The following is a 22,954-nucleotide window of genomic DNA, read 5'->3' as shown; positions in this document are numbered from 1 at the left end:
AGGGAAGTCAAGTGTTTTTCCTATTGTTATAACTGTGATTCATATTTTTTGGTCCTCCCACCACCCTTTCTTTCACTCACCAAATTGGAATAGAAATATGAAACACAGTCTAGTGGGTACATGTAAAATTTTGATCATTCAAATCAGTTAATTGTCTTGTCACTTTAATTCTTTATTTCTAAATGGACCATCGGATAGGATTTCTTCAGCTGGCAGCTTTAAAAGATGATACAATAAAATCATTCTTGGATAGAGCTCGGAGGAAACCACTTTTCTCTCTTCACTACTGGCTGTGGCCATCTTGGCTCTGAAGATCTTCCCCAGGAATGTGATTCTATCAGTCCTGGATGGGGGAGGGTCTTGACCCTTAGAAGATTTGTCAGAGACCCCATGGCTGCCTTTTTTCACTCTGAGATTTTCTTGAGTCATCCTATTTCTGGGGACAAAGCATGGAACTCTTTTTTTTTTCCTGAGTCAATTGGGGTTAAGTGACTTGACCAGGGTCACACAGCTAGGAAGTGTTACGTGTCTGAGACATCAAATTTGAACTCAGGTCCTCCTGATTTCAGAGCTGGTGCTCTATCCACTGCGCCACCTAGCTACCTCCAGCATGGAACTTCTTAAATGGGTTTCTGGGCATATTTTTAAAAAACACTTTTATTGTAAACAATTTTTAAAAAAAAATCAATATATGAAAAACAACAAGGCAGAAGCTTGAATAGGACCCTTATGTAACTGAATGGGAGAGACAGACCTGAACCTAAGTTGGAAAACTTATGTTAAAAATATATAGTCAAATTGCTTTTGAACTATCGTTTTCTCTTAATCTAGGGAAAACATAATGAAAATAGTGTAAAAAAAAAAAAAAGAAACTGAACTTCTGAGATACATATTTTTCTGTTTAAGAAATGGATACAACACATATCATTGAACAACAATAACAAAATCAGGGAAACATAAATGCTTTTAAAAACACTATTTTTCTGTGACTCAATAGGCATTTCCCAACAACACCCAAGCACGCTCTGTATATTCCCCTGAAAACTTTTTGTCGATTGCTACAAGAAGGATGTGCTTTTGCCCTGGGACTGCGTTTCCCTCATTCCCAGTGTATGTGCCTAGATTTTGTTGCAATTCAGTGCTGGTTTTAGGTAGCTTGTTGCAGTCACTGTGTCTTAGCCCTTTGGCTCTGCTCTCTCCTCCCTTCCTCACTTGCCTCCCAGGCTTCCACGTTCTCAGAATTCCACACTTTCCTCCTCCTCCTCCTCCTCCTCCTCCTCCTCCTCCTCCTCCTCCTCCTCCTTCTCCTCCTCTGTGCTAGGCCATTAATGCTCTTTCACATTCGTACAGCAGAGTTCATCCAGCTGCTCCCCAGTCATTGGGCACGTGCTTTGTTTCCATCTCTTTTGTGAACACAGATCATGAATATCATTGTACATCTGGGGTTTCTTTTCTCCTTGTTCCCAACAACCCCTGCAGGTATCCACTCGGTTGGGAGTGAGAGGCCTGAGTCAAAGGGTATGAACGATTCCGTGCTTTCTCCCTTATAATTCCCAGTGTTTCCCAAGCTGTTCCAATCAGCCCTCCCAGTGGTGACCCTCTTCCCTGTCTCCCCACGGCCCCTCCGACATCATCCATTCTCATCTTTTCTATATACATTAGATGGATCATGGGGTTATCTTCATTTATCTTTCTCTTATGGTTCATTTTTCAATGTCTTTTCCAGGAATTGTGGGTAGCCTCGTTTCTCTTAAAATTTACTGATTCATAAAAAAGTAATTGTTAATGATTCACTGCTAATGCTTTAAAAAAATTATCGCCTTTGGGCTCTGCCAGGAGGGAAGCAATCTGACTGCTTGTGAGTCCAGCAAAAAGAGACCAAAGATAACCCGGCCATGTGTGCAGTAGGCAGGAGACAGCTGCAGAGAGCAATGAGTCACCGTAGTGGGGAACGGGGCCTGGAGAGCCTGTGTCCCAGGGAGCCCGGGCTGGCGTCTGGCAGCCTGGCCTAGGAGGAGGGGACGGGTCAGCCTAGGAGGCAGAAAACACCTTTTATCTCTGCAGGCTCGAAGCCCAGAACAGCACCTCAGCAGGAGCAGAGCTCGGCCTTCTCAAGGGCTCAGAGGCAGAGCCACAACCAGGGTCAGGACGATCGTGAGAAAAGCGGTGACAGAGACGGGGAAGGGGGGAACAGTGGTGGACAGAGCGCCGAACCTGCAGTGCAGAACCCACTTCAAACCCAGCCTCAGATAACGCCTAGTTCTGTGATCTTTGGCAAACCTCAGTTTCCTCATCCGCAAATACATTTGAAAATAAGAGCATCTGCCTCACAGGGGTTTTATAGGGATCAAATGAGATAATATACTTTGCAAACCTTAAAGCATTGCATAAATATGAGTTATTGTCGTTGTGGATCTTTCAACAGTATAAAATTGCTTTCTCTGGTGCGTAACTAATTTGGGGGATAATTTCTCAGTCTTTAATGGCCAGGAAGGGGCTAGGGATGTAAGCTTCTAATAAGGGACTTGAGTCAGCTTCTTTCTCTCATCTAGACAGAGAAGGAAGGCAGGCAGGCTAGGAACTCTCCTCCAGGGCTTTGCTGTTGAGTAAACCATAAAAGGATTCAAAGGGACCTTCAAAACTGGCTTGAAGACACAGGCTTCAGAGCCAAGATGACAGAGCACAGGCCAGGTTCCAACTGAACTCTCCCAATAGTTCTCTCCAAACAGCTTTAAAATAACTCCTCAAATGCAGAGCCATCAAATAGGCAAAGGGACTATTTCTGGCCCAAGACAAGTTAGGAGTATGCAGACGAGATCTGTGGGCCCCAGGGTGGGCATAGGTCCTGAACGGGAGCTCCGAGGTGGGGCTTTGCTCGGCACAGAGACAATAAGGGAGTCACACAAATGGTCAGCAAGAAATTCGACGACCCCCTTTGCTGGCAGTGAGTAGTTCTGAGTCTTAGTACCAGGGTGGAGGGGGGCAGTCATTCACAAGGGATCAGAAGCACTGGTCTCAGTTCCAGTGCCAAGAGAAGTGCTGGCTCCTTGGAAAATAGGAAAGCAAGGGATCTGGCCACAGTTCTGGGGTCCTTTCTGAATAAAGATCAGTGACCAGAAGAGCAGTGACCCCAACTCTCCCATGATCACACACCCTTGGGACCACCAAAAAACCACAGACCCCTAGAACTAGCTCTAAGAACAGCAGCAGCAACAATGGAAAGGCTGAAAGCCTGAAGCTTGAGACAGTGCCTCCTCACTCCCAGGTGAGCAGACCCCAGCTTTAACAAAAAGTTTAAAATGAAGAAATAGGTTGGGAAAATAAGCAAATAGCAACAACAAAAGAACTTCATCATAAAAATCTATTATGTTGGCTGCAGGGAAGACACAAAATATAAACTTAGAAAAAGACAATATGAAAATAGCTGTATAGCTAATTGGGCTTATGGCCAGCAGGAATTCATGGAAGAGTTAAAGAAAGAGATAAGAGCAATAGAGGAAGAAATGGGGAAAAGAACTGTGAGTGAAGAAAGAATTATGAAAAGAGAATTAACAGCTTAGTAAAAGAAACACAAAAATTACTTAAGAAAATAATGCCTTAAAAAACAGAATTGAGTTAATGGTTTAAAAAAAAGACAAAAAGTCACTGAAGAAACAAATTCTTTTAGAAATAGAATAAGTCAAATGGTATAGGAGTTACAAAAGCTTACTAGAGAAAATTATTCCTTAAAAATAGAATTGGGCAGGTAGAAGCTAATGATTCCCTGAGATTTTAAGAACCAATAAAACAAAGTCAGAAGGATGAAAAAATAATAGAAAATATAAAAGCTCATTGGTAAAATAGATCAAGGAGAGAGAAATTAAGAATTATTGGACTATCTGAGAGCCATGATCAAAAAAGTCTAGATGTCATCTTCCAAGAAATTATCAAGGAAAACTGCCCTAATATCTTCTATCCAGAGGATAAAATAAGAATTGAAAGAACCCACTGATCACCTCCTGCACGAGATCCCAAAATGAAAACTCCTAGGAATAAAAGCCAGATTCTGGAATTTCCAGTCAAAGAGAAAATATTGCAGAGACAGAAAGAAATCATGTAGCATCCGTCAGGACCATAAGATTTAGCAGCTTCCACATTAAAAAAAAAAAAGTGGAGGGCTTGAAATAAAATGTTTCAGAAAGCAAAGGAACTAGGATTATAACTAAGAATAACTACTCGGCAAAAAGGAATATAATCCTTCGGTAGAAAAAGAAGGGCATCAGATTATTTTTACCTTTCTAAATCTGATTTTTCTTGTGCAACAAGAGAATGTATAAATAGGTACACATATATTTTATTTAACATATACTTTAACATGTATGAGACTGCCTGCCTTCTAGGGAAGGGGGGAGGGAAGGAGGGAAAAAGTTGGAACAGAAGTGTTTGCAAGGGTCAGTGTTGAGAAATTACCCATGCATATGGTTTGTCAATAAAAAACTATAATAATAATAATAATAATAAAGAAAAAGAAGGGCATTTAATGAAATAGAGGATTTCCAAGCATTCCTGATGAAATGATCAGAGCTGGATAGAAAATTTGACCTTCAAGACTCAGGAGAAGCGTCCAAATGTGAACATGTAAGAATAGTCATACAGGACCTAATAAAGTCAAATTTGTATTTTTACATGGAAGATGATACATGTAACTCCTGAGAACGTTATCATGATTAGGGAAGTTAAAAGGAATGTACGGAGACAGAAGACATGGGTGTGAGTCAGTTATGTTGGGATGATGTGTGTGTGAGTGTGTGAAAGAGGGATGTCCTAGGAGAAGGGGGGAAGAGATAGAAGGGGAAATTGTTCTCACATAAAAGAGGCAGGTGAGGAAGAGCTTTTACAATGGAGGAGATAATGGAGGAGAATGGCAGACAGTACTTGAGTCTCCCTCTCAATGGAACTAGTTCAAAGAGAGAAGATTATGGAACTAGTTCAAAGAGAGAAGATTATATATACACGTTGATCTGGGGATGGACATTTATGTTCCCAATAGGGAAATAAGAGGGAAGGGGATAATAGATGGGGGTGATAAAATGGGAGGCAGATTACTGGAGGCCGTGGCCAGAAGCAAACAGCTTTTTGCAGAAGGTAAAAAGAGAGAGAATGGAAGGAAATACAAGTTAATAACCATAATGGTGAATGTGACTGAGATGAGCTCAGCCATAAAATGGAAGCAGATAGCAGAACGCATGAGACACCAGAATCCAACAATATGTTGTATACAAAAGACAACACTTGAAATACAAAGACACACACAGAATTAAAAAACAGGGCTGGAGCAGAATCCATTATGCTTCAGCTGAAGTAAAAAGGCAAGAGGAACAATCACGATCTCACACAAAGCAAAAGCAGAAATAGACCTTATTAAAAGAGATAATCATGGAAATTACATTTTGCAAAAAAAAAAAAAATTAAAAAAGAAATTACATTTTGCTCAGAGTGCCATAGATGAGAAAGTGATAACCAAAAAACTTTTACAGCAAGTTTCTCTGATAAAGGCCACATTTTTCAAATATATAGGGAAATGTCAAATTTATTTTTAAGAAAAAAGAGCCATTTCTTAATAAATGATCAAAAGATATAACAGGCAGAAGAAATCAAAGCTATCTATAATCATGTGGAAAAAATGTTCTAAATCACTATTGATTAGAGCAAGGCAAATGAAAACAACTCTGAGGTGCTCACATTTATCAGAAAGGACAAGGACTGGAGGGAATGAGGGGAAATGGGCACATTAATGAATTGTTGACAGTAGTGAATCGATCCAACCGTTCTGGAGAAGAATCCAGAGAACCTTTGAACCAGCTTTGTATCCCAAAGAGATGAAAATGGGATTATTCAGGACCTGTTCATATGGAAATATTTATAGCAACTCTTTTGTGACAGCAAAAAAAATTGGGGCTCGAAGGGTGCCCATCAGTTGGGGGCTGGGCCCAACAGGCTGGCTACGCGGTTGTGATGGAACACTGGTGTGCTGGCGGAGGAAAACCCAGGCGAGACCTCTGTGAACTGATGATGTGACGGGAGGAAAACCGGGGAATCCTCAGGGCCAGAGCGACAAGGACCACAACGTGTCTGATCCGCACAATGACACGAGACTGTTCCCAAGGGGGGATGAAAACCCACCCCAGAGAGAGTGCCGAGGGCCCAGGCGCCAAGGGCAGCCTCCTCTTGCTTTGCTTGTTGAGCAGCGTGGCTCCTGTGGGCATGTTCTGTGTGATTTCCCACGTATAATTGATATTCTTGTTTGCCTGCTCACTGGATAGGGATGGGAGGGCGAGAGCCAGAACTCAATATTTTAAAAGAATGTTAAAAAAGAAGGGAAAGAAAAAGAAAATAAGAGGGAGAAAAGGGAGAAAAAAGTCAGGTTTCCAGCCTTTCTGGTCCCTGCCTGAAGAACTGGGGTTCTTGCTGGCGACTGGGGCTTGAGATTGGGGTACCTTACTTTTCCTGTTCCCCGCCGACTCGTCCTTCTGCTATCTCTCGCCCCGGCCTCCTGCCCCGGCCTAGGCACGGCAAATCCTGAGCCAGCCTCCCTTTCCAGCGGCCCTCCCGCAGAAGAGCCAGTTACTTACTGTGTTCTGCTGGAGCAGGAAAAGAGGCTGTAATCCTGTAATTAATACCAGGCCCTCGGATGCTAATAGGATTTTAAGGGCTTCTCCTGGGGTCCTATAAATTTGGTGTTTATGGAAGTGTGTCCGGCAGCCCTGTGCCCACAGTGACGACGGCCCGCCTGCCTTGTGCTCTGGCTCCCTCGGGAGCCCCCGGGGCTGCCCCTTCCCCAGGGCCTCTGGCTGCCTGAGATCAGCAGCCCCGTCTGTCTGGTTCCCGAGATGTGACAAGCGGGATTAGAAGCCGGGGGAGCCCTGACAGTTGGATTATTAGAGCTCTTCTTCCTCCTCCTTCATCATCAAAGCTGCCATTTGTCTGGGGCTTCCCGGCTGAGCCCCTTTTGTGGGGGTCATTTTACTCACTTCTCCTAGAAATGCTGGGTCAGGCTTTTGCCCCAAAGGCTGGAGTTGGAACAACCTAAACCACTGAACCAAACCCCCCACTTCTTAGATGCAGGAAGTCCTTAGATGCAGCCCTGGGACAACGGCAGCTTAACCAGCCTTCCCAGGTGGCAAAGTGGGGTGAGGCGGCCGTGGGGGCATTTAGTCTGACCAAAGAGCCTTCATTTGGGGATCAGAGCACCCAGTGGGGCCCTTGTATGGTCCTGGAAAGTCCCTTCACGCTTTCTGGACCTGTTTCCCTATTTGTAAAATGAAATTGTTGGGTTAGATGAGGTCCTTCTCAGTCTTCTATACCTTGGGTAGTGTTCACCCAGGAATATTTGGTGCTGATTCTCCAGCTTGGGAACCGCTCTTATGGACCTTGGTCCCTTGTCTCTTCTTCCCCTTTGACTGAGTGTTCCAATGGCCCTAGGGGCCACACCTTGACCAACTCCTGGATTCTATCTGGGATTGTGTTCTCCTCCCCTGAGGGGTCCTCTTGGACTCTCTTCTCCTGGGCTCTTTCCCCTTCCATGAGTCCTCTTCTGGACTCTCCTCCCTTGATGGGTCTTCCTGGGTTCTCCTAACCCCTGAGAGGTCCTCCTAAGCTAGCCTCCCCTGAGGAGTCCTCCCCTGGGCTCTCCTCCTGCCTCCTCACCTAGGTCCTGTCATCCAGGGGTGCTCCAGACCCCTGCATCTCCTTCCTCCTCCTCCATTCTGGTGCTTCCAGGACTCTTAGCTTGCAACCTGACATCCTTTTGGGAAGAAGGTGGGGAAAATCTGATTTGACCGACCCTATGTTATTCTTTAGGCTTATTCTCCCAACCCTTTGGTTTCTTGGAAGTTCTGGTCGTGGAACCCTGAAGTGGGATTGTTGGGCTGAGGAGTGCTGGTTATTTAAGGGCCCAGAGGCCGGGTGAAAGGTGAAAGGAGACCACCTCCATCTGTAGTCCCCCATGGCTCGGGCCAGTCCTCCCGGCGTGTTGGGGCCGGCCAGGCCAAGTCTCTGGCGTGGGGGAATCCTGGGCTGAAGAAGCAATAGCGCAGCCGTGGCCCGACAAGACCTCATTAAATACCATGAAATGGGATGAAATAGCCATGTTGAGAGGCTGTGGCAAGATGTCCCTGCCCTCCAGAAACTCCATCTCTCCCTTCCTTCATCTGCAAACCTGGGGCCCAACGTCCTGCCCACTTGTGGACTCGGGAAGACAGGGAATGTGATACAGGGAGTGGGCGTATGGGGCTGGGGAAGGGACCGTGGGGAGTAACATCCACAAATAGGGAGCCACAGCGGGGAGGCGAGCAGATGGCGCTCCGAGGCCTGGATCGGGGCGACCGCTTTGGCAGCTGCTTGGAGGGGGATGAGAGCAGCACAGACCTGGGCCGGGGGCAGGAGGCAGTAGGCCGGATACAGGGCCACAGTCCCCAGGAGGCGCGCCGTGAGAGTGGGGCCCCCAAGGAAGGGCGCGAGTTTGGATGGGCAGGCTTGGGATGCGCTGGGCTAGGAGGGAGGAGGGAGCACGTGCAAAGGGATTGCTCTGGCCCCAGAGGACTGTAACAGGGTGTGGAAGAGGAGTGGTTAATGGCATCAGATGGCTAATGAGAACGTCCTCCCCTTCCCCACCCCTCCCCCAACTGCCAGCTCAAGGACAGAAAGAGGAGGAAGATGGGGGAGAAATAATTAAGGAGGCCATTTGCAAAAGTGTAATTAATTATACAAAAGGGGAAAACCAGTCATTTGGCCAAAATGGGGGCTGGTGATGATGGAGGGAGGGTCTGCCCAGGAGGGGGCTCTGGCTGTTTCTAAGAGATTAAAGCTGCAGGATTATTTAAAAAAAAAAAAAAAGGCAGATGGGGACGTGAAGGGAGCTTGCAGCTCTTCAGTGGCTGGAGGCCCACAGACTGACCCTGGCTGCCATAAATGTCAAGGCTTCTGGTGCCCATCAGCTTACGAGGAAGTTGGCAGCCGCAGCCGGTCTTTGGCTGAGCTTAAATTAGCCTCAGGAGTCAACTGGCAGGGGCCTGGAGAGCGGGAGCAGAAGTGCCCGCGCCCAGCGGCCTGTTTGGCCGGATCCCAGGAAGGTCGAGGCCGTCTTCAGCCATGAGTTGTTTCTGCTGGGCCTGGTATCCTCCTGGAAGGCCCTGGTGGGTGGGAAGCGGCTCCCTCCGGCTCTCCGGGCGCTCTGCTGGTTGGGTGATGGAGCATGGGCGTGTTGTCCCACCCCCTAACCCCAGTCAGTGGCCGCTTGGGCCAGAGCCCGGCCGTCCCTGAGGCTGCTGGTGCCATCCGCCATCCCTGTCCGTTCTGACCGGCTCTTCCCTCTCTCCACAGCCAGCGAGACCTGCAATGACTTCCACCCCATGTTCTTCACCCACGACCGCTCCTTCGAGGAATTCTTTTGCATCTGCATCCAGCTGCTGAACAAGACCTGGAAGGAGATGAGAGCCACGTCGGAAGATTTCAACAAGGCAAGGGGAAGGGGCGCCTCCGGGGGGGAGGGGAGTCCTGCCATGAAAGGGCCGAGAGCCCCCGGCCTTCTGCGAGCCACTTTGGGGTTGCTTTGAGTGTGTGTGTGTGTGTGTGAGACAGTGTGTGTGAGAACCTGCACCCTCGGTCCCAGGCGCCGTGGTTGTCCGTCCGTGCAGTAGCGTCTGAGCCCGTGTCCAGGGGCCGGTTTCCCTCGGGTCGGCTCCCGTGGCCCGTGGCTGTGTTGTTAGCCGGGCTTGCTCTCATCCCCATGTCAGTCCCTGGATTACCTGCCTCAGCACGGAGTCAGGAGTCATCCCTCGTCCAGGGGGAGGCTCTCTCCGGCCCATCCTTTGGGGCCTTCCGAGGACCCAGCAGGACAGTGATGGCTGACGGGGGTCCCTGCCCATGCTGCGCTGGGGCCGGTCCGGGAGAGCCCGGCCGGATCCCCACGTCCTCGGGCTCCATCGTCAGCCCGCGCCCCAGCTCCGGCGGGTTGGTCTGGGCCACGGCATCCACAGTGCTGGGTATATGAGAAGTGATTAAAAATAAGGGAGAATCTTTACATGAGCCTTAATCAGATTTCCACTGCCGACTGAGCTCAGTCAGATGGAAATCGTGTGCAGTGACATGATCTCTCTTCGATCCTTGGTCTCCCTGCTGCACTCGCTGCCTTCGCCTCTGCAGATGGCAGCCAGTTCCTGCCGAGCTCCTCCTGCAAATCTTCCCGGGGTTCCCTTGGGGGCCGAGGGCCTCCTGGGGCCTCTCCTCCATCACCTGGACAGTCCCGCCACCGTCCCTCATGCTCCTAAATGGCCGCCTCCTCTCCCTTTCTGACCCGATGCTGAGCCGTGGCCAATTCTCACGCCTCCTACCCAGCGTCAGGGATGCTGAGGGACCAAAACTGGTCCCCATCGGCAGGACCCCCCCTCCCACTGCTTCACCAGCAGCAGAGCTGAGGGAGCCCCAGAGAGAGGTAAGGGCTTCATAGAGACAAGCCAGAGTCTGACTCCATGGGGATGGAAACAGCCCATCAAACTGTCCCCCCATCACCATTTGGCATCGTCGCTGGGTTAACTAGACATCTAGCTGGCTTTGGGAGCTGAGATGAATAAATGTGGTTTTGTTTGATGTGCTTTTTACTTAAATGAGGTGAGAGATGGTTAACGCTCTGGAAGGCAGATAGAAAGGGAGCCTGATGTCTCTTTCCCTCGGAGGAAGGCCGGGGTGTTCGCTCCATCTTTGTCTTGATTAGAATTCCCTCCAGTGTCACAGTATCGATCCGAGCCAGAGCCGATCTCGGCGGCTAATAACGTGGGTGTGCACGTTCACTGAAAAATGAATCCTGGGGTGGCGCCGGGCCCTGTAGGGTGCGGGCGGGCAGTTACCAGTCTGGCGCTTGGCGGTCTATTTCATGAACGGAAACGTATTTCAGAGCACATTTAAAACTCCTCTAGGTTTGGCACCAGAAAATTGAAGCTTTTATGAGGACCGAGGCATTGTGGGGAGGGATCTGTTTTTCCCATTGAATGCTGCCTTTTTATCAGAGTGAAATGTTCGGGGGTTTGATTCCTTTTATTATGGATCCCTCATGGCGATCGCTCATCAATTGTGGTGCCGTCCGTGGGCCCGTCACCAGTGCGTCTCTTCCCTCCACATTCGGGAGCACATGGACAATGTTCTCCTGAGGCGGATGCGAGGCTGGGGACGTAGGGGCGGGCTCGCCTGCCCTTACGCCTGGAGCTCTGCTACATGAGCCCAGAAATACACGGAGGTGAATGTGGGAGGGGCCGGGAGATGCCGCCGTCCTTGGAACCCCACGTCCGCTGTCGGCCGCTGGCCTCTTGTGCAAGATGGTAAAGGCACCTTGTTCTTTCTGAGAAAAGAGTCAGAAAAGGAAGCTTAGTGAGGGCAGAGTAAAATACCAGCATCATCCATACGTTCAGGAGCTCTGGATCCGGGCTTTCTGCCGGTGAAGAGCCCAACAAATCGAATGCCTTCTTTTTATCAGAGTGAGACATTGGGTCGTTTTCAGGGCTGTCGACCAGAGCCGACCGGCCTAAGCCCAGTAGAGCTGAAGGGAATCCTATGTTTCAAAGGGAGGGAACTGACTCGCAGGGAGGCATCCAGACCCATGCGGGGTCCCCCGGCAGCGGGGGGAGGTAGCCATGCTCCTGCCAGGAGCTGCATGGTGAGTTGTGGCCCTGATGACAACGGGGAACAGCACAAGAGACTTAGGTTCATAGCAGGGTTTCGTGACAGGAACACGGGGCTTGTCTGAGCTCAGGGAACACCTGGTACCGGTCAAAGCAAGGCATGACCGTGTGGTTTTGCCAGAGCAGGGGCGTGAGGGTTTGCCAGACCCGGGCATGGCCGGCTCGCTGACCTTAGCTCTGGAAAAACGGTGTCTCCTCATATCTGGCGGTCCTTTTGGCTTGTATTCCTCTCAACAGACATGGCGGCTGCTCATCAGTCTCAGCCTGTGATTGACACTCGTCCTGGGAAATGTTTGTCCATATCCTCGCATCAGTTCCCAGGAAGGGCTAGCCTAGAGCTCCTTGGGCCCTGAGACCAAAGGTCAGGCCAGAAGGGAGCCTTTTGACCCCAACACCCCTCATCTTACAGAGAAGGAAACTGAGTCACAGAGAAGTCAAGTGACTTCCTAGGTTAGGAGGGATGAGAGACCTCTGAGGCGCTGAAGAAGAGGGGGCCTGGCTTGTGTTTTCTGGGCAATGCCTTTTAAAATGAGGGAGCCATGGCCGGCTCCAGGCCAGGAAAAGGGGCTCCCTGATCCTCCCTGATTCGGCAGAAGCGTTTGGAGGCCTCGGTATGGACAGGGCCGCGTTGCTTTGGGCCGGGTCCCCTCCACACCCCCCAGTCTGCTCGGGAGCTCCAGGGCTAGCTCCACCATGGTCCGTGGGCTGTAGGAAGGATCTGATCGTCTGGTTATCTTTTCATTAGGCCATGTCCAAATTAAATGGAAATTATCCCCTTCCTTTTAAGCAAGACTTAATGAGAGGGGCTGCAACTGCCTCGGGTGTGGGAAGCACCCACATTCATGACATCCATGATCCTTCTGGTATTAATGAGATTGAAGCTCTCAAATTAAAATGCAAATAGGGAGCAGAGAAAGGCAGTTGGGAAGATAACTTGGAGCGGATACCCATCAACACGGGAGAATCTTCACTGGTTCCAAAGGGAAGGTCTCGGTCCCAATGAGTGAAGTAATTCTGGACGTTATAAAATGGGGCCACTGCTCCTGAGAGAAGGTGACTGTGCGGAGAACACACTTTACATCAGGAGATTTGAATTCAGAGCCCAGTTGTAGGCTTTACTTGTCACGTGACTTTGGAACAACTTCCTTTACTTCCCGGGGCCTCAATGAAGGGCCATTAATTTTAAAAATGCCTCAGAGGGTCAGAGACCAAATTGGAAGCACTCTAGAGGCCATCTGGTTACAAATTACGGCAACGGAGGCCTAGGAAGCTGGGTGTTCTAGTGGAAGGAGTCCTGGATTTGGGGTTCCCATCCCATGTGGGCCACTGGTCCCCGTGTCCCTTTGGACATGTCGTCAGGTTGTTTTTTTATCTATTTTCTCATCGAGCAAAGAGAGAGTTGGGCCCCACGAGTCTTAAGTGATGACCCCCCAAGGTCACAGAGGTGCTGGGCACCAGAGGCCGGCTCTCCAGCTCCGCCAGTGCTATTAGCACCATCCCCACCTCTGGCAGTTAGGACCTTTCCATGACCCCCTGGGGTGGACATGAGCCCCTGCACTGGGTCAGGAAGGAGATAGCCCTGAACGTCCGTGGCCTTGAAAACTCCCCAGCCCTTGACAAAACCAACAAGGCTTCCATAGGATGGAGACTTCTTGGGCCACGGGAGGAACCAGGACAGGAGGGAAGGAAAAGCCCATCCCCTCCTGGGCTGGTAGGACCGAGGCCCGCATGGAAGAAGCTGGCCCGGAGATAGGGGTCGCACGTCCTTGGCCGAGTGTACTAAGGGACATGGCTCCGATACGGGGCCTTCAGGCACACACTCGGCCTGTTTCCTCTGCCACATTGCTCTGGCCTCTGCCAGGAAGTGAGGAACAGGCTCCTTTTTGTCCTCACCTTCTTGGGCCTGGCTTTAGTCATTATCGTCCCATAGCCTCCCTTCCAGTCACGTGGCTGGTCTGGGTAGACAAGATTTATCCTGGTTCTACTTAATTCATGAAATTCCATATTCTTCATGCTCAGTATTTCCTAGAGCACAAGGATAGCCAACCCTCACAGCCATGTGTCCGTAATCAATAAGCACCGACTCAGTTGCTAGGTTTTTGCTCCTACAAAAAAAAAGTACTTCTGAGAATATTTTGGTGTATTTAGGATCATTTTTTGGTAGCCCAGATAAGGTACACACCTACCTAGCTGAAATATTTCCGGGTTGGAGGGTATGACTATATCTTCACCTAATACCCTTTCTAGAATGAAAGGATTGACTTTCAGTTCCACCAATAATGCATCAGCGTGTCCATTTTTCCTACACCTCTTTTCCTCATATTTTAGCATCTCTGAGGCACATGGAGAAAGGAAAGCTGAAGGAATAAGCAAGTGTATAATGTCTATTATGTGTCCGGCGCTATGCTCAGCACTGCACAAACATCATTTCATTTGGTTCTCGGCTCTGAATCAAAACATTTATCTTGTTGCCTTGGAGAAACCTTTATTGAGAATAGAAAACACTGGTTTTTGTGGAGTCGTGCCTTTGGGAGTAAATGGGACTTTAGCGGCTTTCTAGTCGAGCTCCCTCATTTTACACTCGGTACTGAGGCTGGGAGATGAGGTGGGGCCCAGAACAGTCACCAGGACATCCATAGCAGACCACGGCGGGGGCAGCTCCTCTGCTCTTCTCCGTTCCCTCTCCTCCGGGGCTTTCCCGTGGCTCTCGCTCACTGCTTGCTCCTCTGGAGGGCTGAGCCCCCTGCCCGCTCCTAAGAAGCCCCCGGCCGCCTGCATTTCCATAGCTGGCTGCCGCCGGAGGGGAGGGCATATGGCTTTGTGCTGCTTGAGTGGTCACTGATGAAAAGGTCAGTGGGCATGCAATGGCAGAGCTTCCTCTCGGTGAATCAGGATGCTTGGAATCAGCGAGGAACTTGGGACCCTGTTGGAACAAAACAGAAAGGGAGGGAAATGATTCTGTTCTGAGGAGGAGATGGTGAGGTTTGATGCTGCCAGCAGGGAGTGGGTGTGGCCAGAGGGCGAGGGCCAGAGCTCCCTGGGCAAAGCTGGGCACGGGCTGAGGATACTCTCCCCAGGGTGCCCCTGCCCATCCCCAGATGGGAGCCCCGGCTCGGTTGCCCAGATGGATGCCCCTGTTCTGCCGGAGCCCCGCTGGAAGAGCTTTCCCAACATGGAAGTCCCCAGTGTCTGTGCCATGACCCAGAAGCTGGACTTGCTACCCCTTCCCCAAATCAGAGCTACAAAAAGACAGGGGGCAAGTTTCCTCTAAGAACAGGCTTTCTCCTGCCCCCAACACCCTGGGGGGGCCAGCAGCAAAGTCACAAGGGAGTGGGCAAACAGAAGCAGCCCCCAGGAGGATCGTGTGGTTGGGAGGCCGGGCCAAAGGGTGGCCATTCCAAGGGCCAGAGAACGTGGCTACGTGGAGGCAACGCAGCGTTTCCCTGAAGAGTCCAAAAGGAATGCGGCGGGGCCAAGATGGCGCGGTGGGAACGCACAGGTCGGGGTGGGAAACGATTGCCCTGAGGGTCAGATGGACAAACCCTGGAGCCGCCCTGATCCGGTTTACTTTCCTGGTAGTGCAAGCAGCTCGATGGTGCAGTGGTAGAACCCTGCTTATGGAATAAGGGAGACCTGAATTCAAATCCTGATTCAGACATTTAGCTCAGCCAGTCAGTGTGCAAACATTTATGAAGTACTTCTTGTATGCCAGGCACTGTGGTAGATAAGCATTTATGAAGGGCTTGTTGTATACCAGGCACTTTAATGGACACGCATTTATGAAGGGCTTGTTGTATACCAGGCACTGGAATGGATAAGCATTTATGAAGGGCTTGTTGTATACCAGGCACTGTGGTAGATAAGCATTTATGAAGGGCTTGTTGTATACCAGGCACTTTAATGGACACACATTTATGAAGGGCTTGTTGTATACCAGGCACTGGAATGGATAAGTATTTCTGAAGGACTTGTGTACAGGTACTGTAGTAGAAAAGCATTTGTGAAGGACTTGTTGTATACCAGGTGCTGTAGTGGACACTTGTTGTATACTAGGTGCTGGATAAGAGGGAGGGATCCAAAAAAAGGCCAAAAAAATAGTCCCTGCCCTCAAGTGGCTCCCATGCTGGGGGAGAGAGGTTGTCCGGAGAGCTGTGTACAGAGGAGCCACGAGCAGCGAGCTGGGCGGCCGAGGGGGGCTCTCACAGGAAGGGCCGGGAAGAGGACGCCCAGCAAGCGAACACTGGGGACGAGGGGGCTGCGGAAGGGTAGCGATAAGGATGACCAAACGCTGTCGTTGTTGCTGCGGAATAAGCATGTATTAAGTGTCTTCTGTATGCCCGGCACCGGCCCGGGCTTCACAAATCTGGTTCTCAGACATCCTGGGAGGCCGGTCCTGCTGACGCCATTGACAGTTGAGGAAACGGAGGCAGAGGGAGGTAGCACCCACTAAGTGCCCCAGGCTGGATCTCATGCGGTCTTCCGGAGGTTTTGTGTTATTGCTGTTATTCAGGGCCCGGGCCTGGGGTAGTCAAGTGCAGGGTCTCAATTGGCAAAGGCGGGGCCGGCGCCCGCGGAGGCTGAGGAATAATAGGGATGCCGCCGCACACTCCCTCACCCAATAGAAACGAAGCCACGCCCCCGTCCCCCTCCCTCTTCCTCCGGCCCATCCGCCCCTACAAGATCAGCTCCATCTGGACCCATAGCCGCGGGTGCAAGCGGCTCACAGACCTGAGGGTCTGGGCGGAGAACCTGAGGTCCGCAGAGTGACCCCCTCCCTGTCACCTCCCCCCACCAGGGTGCTGACTGGAGGGAGACTCCCACAGCCTGTTGTGATCCGGGTGCACCTGCCACTGTGATCCCGAGGGATCCTCCTACCCCCTCAGTGTGATCCCGAGGGATCCTCCCACTCACCCCCATCAGGAGGGAGCCTCCCACCCCCTGCTGTGATCCGGGTGCACCTGCCACTGTGATCCCGAGGGATCCTCCCACCCCCTCAGTGAGATCCCGAGGGAGCTTTCCTGGGTGTTGGTTGGCAAGCCGAGCATAACCTTCCCCCTTGGAGGTCCAGGACGCCCTCTTTCTCCAGGGCCAGGGAAACCTTGAAGAGGAACTTCCTTCAGGGCGGAGTTACCCAAAGTATTGCCGGCTTCCTGGTCCCCCCGGCGGGGAGAAGCCCCACAAAGGCCGCTTGTGACTCGCCAGCCCCTGGATGGCAGCGCCCGGGTGCCCTTTGATGGGATCCAGTCACAGGGTTGCCAGGCTGGGGCCAGTGCCCCCATGGAGGGTCCTTGGGGTTCTGCTCTAGGAGCGCCTCCCTCTCTAGAACGGCAGCTCCCTGCAGGCAGGAACTCCCACTTCTTGGATTCGTTTCCCCGGCGCCTTGCACAGCGCCCAGCCCGGAACAAGCCCTTCTAAGCAAGTGCTTTTTGATTTGTTTCCTCCTCCTGAATCAAGGCCTTTCTCCAACTCCGAAACCCGCATCAGAAACTTTTCCAGAATTGAGGCTGCATTGGGGCTGGGGGCTCCCGGACTCCCCCTTCGTCCCAGTAGGTGGGACTTCCACGGCCGCCCACCCGCCTCCCCCACGCTGTCCCCAACAGGACCCCCCCAACCCCGATCTGCCAGACCTGGTTTTCCTTCCAACCCAAAGCCCCCCTCCCCCAACTTTAGCAGCCGCCCCAGGCCCGGGACCTGAGCGGATCTCGGCCCTTTCTCGCCCCCAAGTGCACCCGCTGCCCAGTCCTGGCTGTGGGCCGGATGGCGCTTCTGGAGGGCGGGGGAGGCTTTGCTTCTTCTCCATGGCTGCAGAATTTGACAGGACGGGCTAATCGGTGTTTGTTGATTGAATATTTGTGTGACTGACCTGTGGGGTGGAGGCTTTTGCATCAGCCTCCTTGGGATTCTTGCTTCCACCCAAATTATCAGAAGCTCCGACTCTGGGGGCGCCACTGCCTGGCTCCGGGCCCTCCGGTTCCTCCGGTTCCCCCTGCTGCCGAAGGGTGTCCAGCCCCGGTACCTCTGCTCCATCCGCACTCAGGCCACAGTGGACATCTCAGTGTCCCCGACCCAGCCCCGCCAGTCGCTGCAGCCACTCCCTGTCTCTGGCAGGCTCGGCTCAGCTGTCAGGGTGGTCTTTGTCCTCCGATCCCCCTCCCCCGGCTACCAGGAGCCCACCTCTCCTTTCTCATATTCCTCTTGGCTCCGGCCCCTGTGTCTGTGCCTGGGACATTCGAGGCTTCCCGAGGGCCGTGGGCTCCGTTTCCCCAGCACCTGGCACGGGGGAAACACTTAATCAGCATTTTCCAAATTGTTAAAGTGCTAATTGTTAAATAGATTAAATTCTCGAGAACAAAACTGCAAGGCATCCAGGGAAATTCATGGCGAGATTCCCCCCCCTCCATGATGCCACCTGACCTCGCAGCCCTCGCCCCCGCTGGCTGTGGGCAGAGCCTTGCCCTTCTCTCTGGCCTCCAGCCCCTCCCAGATCTCCCTTCTCTGCCCTCCTAGGCTGCCCCCTCCGCCAGCGCCTCTGCTTGGGCTCCTCCTCCAGAGGGTACAGTCGCTGCTTCCTCAGACCCGGTGTGTGCGGCTGGGGGCACTGTGGCCATTGGGTTCTCTTCCTGCTCAGGGCCCCAGTCTCTCTGAGGGGTTCTAGTCTCAAGTTCCTTTGCAAGGGTACAGCCGTGCTTAAAATGGGCAAGGAAGGGGGAGGCTCCCAAGAGTCTGTGCGAGCCAAGGCCCACCCAGTGTCCCCTGGGAGCCGAAGGGCCATGACAGGACTCGCACTCCAGGCTTGAGCCAAAGTGCCCGTGGCTGATGGCTTCTCACCCAAGCCTGCCCTCCTCTTCCCTCATCCCTCCAGCCACCCATTTCCTAAGGGGACTTTCCTCTCCTCGGCTCCTCTCCAGCCCTTTGTGGTCCCCAACTATAGGGTCAAAGTCCCTGTCCCTGCGGATGCCCCTCTTACCATGGTCCCCCTTGCCAACTCCCGCTCACCTTGGCCAGTGTCCTCCTGCTGATGCCCCTCTCCCTATGGTCACTGTGCCCCCTGCTGGTGCCCCTGTTGCCATGGCCTCCTTCCTCCACAGTGTCCTGCCCCTCGTGGGGCGCCCTGCCCTGCCCAGCCCACTTCTGTGCCCGGGCAGCAGCCACCTTCCTGCTGGCTGAGCCAGCATGCATCTTGCTGCTCCCGCCATTGCTGTCCACCTCCCCAGGCTCGGCCTCCCCCTTTAGGCAGACGGGGCCCAATGTCCACCTCCATTCTCCCGGATCCAGCCCCTCCAGGTGACTTCCCAGTCTGACATCCCGCTGGGCAGCCCCCAGACTGCGTCCCCTTCCCCCTTCCTGCCCCCGGCTGCTGCTCCAGCTCTGCCTGCAGACAGCTCCGCGCTCTCCCACGTTCCCTCCCACATCCAGCCAGTGGCTGCCTCCGTCTGTCTGACATCCCCAGAGCCACTTTTTCCTCTGTGCTCCCACAGCCGGCCCCCTGGCCCGTCCCCTGGCCCCCGTGTGACAGAAACAGCCTCAGGACCTCTTTCCTCCAGGTCTTTCCCTCTGGGTTCAGTTCTCGGCCCAGACTCACCTGCCACCCCCGGCGTCCTCCCCTCCCCCGTGGGCCTCCGTGTGGGCCGTGGCAGCCGGCCCTCCCTCTTCTACCTCCGAGGCCCGAGTCACGACCAGCCTCCCGTGGGAAGCCCGCAGATCTCCGGCACTCGCTGCCTGCGTGGCCGGATTCATTTCTGTGCCAGGGTTGACGCCGGGTGGTTCAAGGGCCTGGCAAAGGGCAGGGTCCGAGCAGAGGGAGGAGGTGTTTGCATCGGGCCACCTTGGCCCTGGAGCGGGGACAGAGGGAGGGTTTGGGGTCAGGAAGAGCCTCCCTGCGTGTTTCTCCTGATAGCCACCCTCATTCCCATGATTCTGCTCGGCTCCTGGGAAAGGCGGCCTGACGGAGGTGCTCGGGAAACGCTCAGTAACAATCTCTGTAATTAGGGGAGTCCTCCTGGGTCTCTCTGGCTCCTCCCAAGATGGAGCCCTCGCAGTACAGAAAATTCGGGGCTCCCTCTAAGGCTGAGGCTCCCCCGGAGCCGTGTGCGAGATCAGGCCCTGTTCTGGGCCAGCCAGGCCAGAGGCAGCAGCGAGAGGCAGTGTGGCCCGGGGGCCGGAGTCCAAGCCCAAGCTCAGGGCCGTGACCCCAACAAAGGCCCCCCCTTGTCTGGGGAGCATCATCTGCCTGCCCATCTCCGGCTCTCGGTGTACCCCACTTGCTGTGGGAGCCTCCAAGTGACCCGCCCGGGGAATCCCTGCTGGGCGCGGTCTCCAGAAGCAGCCCCACCCCCACCCCATGGACCAGGGCCCCCCGGAGGGGGACGAGGAAGGCGGCGTCCGGCGCCAGGGCGAGGACACCCTGATTCCCTTTGGGGGCTCCGGGAGCCTGGCGGGGAACGGGGAGGTGGAACCCCAGACCGCAGCGTCCTTGGGGAGCCCGAGAGTGGGCGCCCTCGAAGCGGCCTGCGCGGTGCTGGGGCCTCGGCCCCAGTTCGAGCTCCGGAGGCGTTCTGCAGTCGTGCTGCAGGTTAGCAATCAGCGGCGAAGCGGGCGCGCGCCCCGCCGAGCCCCCCTCCCAGAGGGAGCCATGGCGGGCGGCCTCGTGGCCCCGGGCGTTTCGCGCCCCGGGCCGAGGTCTGGGCCGCCCCGAGAGCGGGAAGGAGCCGGGCCGGGGCGCGGGAGGGAGGGGCAGCCACGAGATTGCGGCTGATTAGGAGTCTGGCAGCAGCTGTTCCACAAACCCAGCTCGCTGCATCCCGTCGGTTTCCATGGCGACCGAATCCGTAATTACCCAGCCCGGCGCTCTCCCCTCCCCTTCTCCCGACGAGGTGGAAGCCGACCATTTGAACTCGCTCTCCAGCCCAGGGCGGGGCCCCTCCCAGGCGCCTCCCTGCCCAGGGCCGGCGCGGGGGCAGGCGGCCGGGCCAGGCCGCCGAGGGCTTTGTCTCCCGCGGCCCCCTGGGGAAGCGGGCTGGGGAGCCGCGGATGCGCGACGCAGGGATCAGCGCGCAGGAGCTCCCCGGCACGGAGGCTCCCTGGGATTGGCTGCTCGGTCCGCGGCTCCTGCCAATCGCAGCACCCTTGGGCTCTGGCACTATCAACATAAGCAAAGCCCCACGCTTATTATTCTTGTGGACTTGAGCTGCCTGCCGTGGCAAGGTGTGCGGCGGAGCCCCGCTCACATGGCTCGCCCGCGGCCGAGCTCCCTGAAGCGCCTTGCCCCGCGGCCCGCGGCCCCGCGCGTTAGCCGGACAGGCCCCCCGGCTCCCGGCGCGGCCGCGCGGCCAGGATGGCCCTCCCGGGACCTAGATGCGCCCCGGCCCGGGCCCAGCGGAGCGCGCCTTTGTCCCCGCCGGGCCGCCTGGGGGGGGGTCCCGGGCGCCGCTGGCGGGGATGCCAGGCGGGGATTCGCCTGCGGGGGAGGTCGGGCGCCCCCTCCCCCCGCGGATCCGTCCATTTCAAAGAAGAGAGATAGCGCTTTATGCGGAGAGACAATGGGCGGGGCCGAGAACAGTCTCGGGACGGGCGGCGTGTGGAAGGGCAGAGTCGTTACAATGGGCTGCCCGGGCCGGCCGAGCCCAGCGGCCAGCGAGCCGCCGATGCCCGCGCCTTGCGCCGCTCCCGCCCGGCCTCCGCGCGAGTCTCCTCTTCCAAATGGATTGGGTCTCTCCGCTCGGATCCTCCAGCCGCCCGCAGGCGCTCAGGGTCCGAGCCCATCCTTCCCTCCGCGGCTGGGTGAGTCGGCGAGGGCCGGGAGAGCAGGGCGAGGGCCGGGAGCCCCGCGGCGGGCGCCGGGGTCGGCAAAGTTGGGGCAGGGGCTGGGCGCATGGGGAGCGCCGCCGCCGCCGGGGGGGGCTTCTGTGCCCGGGGCTGATCCTGCCAGGAAGCATGGGATCCTCTCCTCTGGGCAGGAGTAGGGGTGAGGAGGCAGCCCTGGGAGAGGGGGACGGGGGGGGGGCTGGGGCCCGCGCAGGGCAGCGGGGGCTAAGGGGCGGCAGCGCCCCAGGCCCGGAGCCCCCCAGCCCGAGGAAGCCCCGCTCTCGTTCTGCATGTTTAACCACTTGGTCCCCGGCGCTCTTTGTCTCACGTGGCCAGCGGAGGGGCGGAATGACTCAGTTCCTCGGCCGCCGGAGCCGGGTCTGGGGGCCCCGAAGGGCGGCAGGAAAGGACGCGCTCACTTGGGGCTCGTCAGGGCCCGGAGGGGGCCGTGCGCGGGGATAACGGGGCCTCTGGCCGCTGCGGGCTGTGCCGCTCCCTGCCCTTCCCAGCGCCGACTGGAAGTCGGGAAGAGCTTGGGAGAACCAGGGTGATCCGGCCCGGCAAGGAGGGAGGCGGAGAGAGCGCAGGGAAGGCGGGGAGCTGCACTGGCTTCCCCGGGAAAGGAGCCGGGAGCCCAGCGGGAGGGACTCAGGCGGGCGTCCCCGGGCGCTCCCCCGTGGGGCTGAGCCGGCCTGGGCTGGCACGGGCGAGGGCTCCCCGCAGCCTCAGTGGCACCCGCCAGGGGACACCTGCATACGGGCCCTGGGGGACAGAGCCGGAGGTCAGAGGTCTCCCGGCTGAGACCGGCATCTCTGACACTAATTTTAGGGCTTCCGAGTGAGCGGCCATTGTGGTCCTTGATTCCTTTTGCGTTAAACACAATTTGAGGCACTAAACCCGCTTCATTTGGGGCACCAGCCTTTGCTTGTCCCTGGTCAGAATGGCAACCCCCCTCCCCCTTCCCCCCCTAGAAATGAGCTGAGAGACTTTACCCTCTGTGCAAGCCGTGAGGATGCTGGCACTTAATTTCTGGATAAAGACTCAAAGTTTCTCCTCTGCCTTTTTGGTGCCGGATCACCCAGCCCATAGAACCCTCCCAGGAGCCCTTGCTTGTCATTCCCTGTCCAGCCTAGCACCCAAGCAGCTTGCAGACCAATGCAGGAACTGGCCGTTCTGCTGTCTCTGAACCCCGGAGGAAACCGGAGCCTCAAGGCCGGGAGCTGTGGAGTTCCTCGGAGGCCCCAGGGCCAGGGTCCCTTCTCTCATTCCCCAGGAAACATGTTTCTGAGCTCCAGGATGGTCAGGGACAGAGCTGTCCACTTAAATGGGTTTGTCCACTTGACACGGGTTGTAGAGAATGCCGGCCAGTTGATTTCAAGTCAGAGTTACTTCATGGCTAATGGAGTTCTCCATCTCCCATCCTTCCCATTGAAGGGGAT

General features: G+C 54.7%; 1 protein-coding gene across 1 annotated transcript in view; it reads left to right on the top strand.

Moving 5' to 3' along the window:
- ELMO1 (engulfment and cell motility 1) overlaps positions 1-22,954 on the top strand; it is a gene marked incomplete in the record, with an annotated part of 179,157 nt that overhangs the window by 94,132 nt on the left and 62,071 nt on the right. Inside the window, 1 exon segment of the mRNA XM_031951720.1 lies at positions 9,361-9,497. Coding sequence (XP_031807580.1) covers positions 9,361-9,497 — 137 coding nt within the window.

Source organism: Sarcophilus harrisii, chromosome 1 (genome assembly GCF_902635505.1).
Source record: "Sarcophilus harrisii chromosome 1, mSarHar1.11, whole genome shotgun sequence".
In the NCBI taxonomy this organism is placed as follows: Eukaryota; Metazoa; Chordata; class Mammalia; order Dasyuromorphia; family Dasyuridae; genus Sarcophilus; species Sarcophilus harrisii.
Note: the sequence above shows the minus strand (reverse complement) of the source record. Positions and strands in the feature narration are given on the sequence as shown.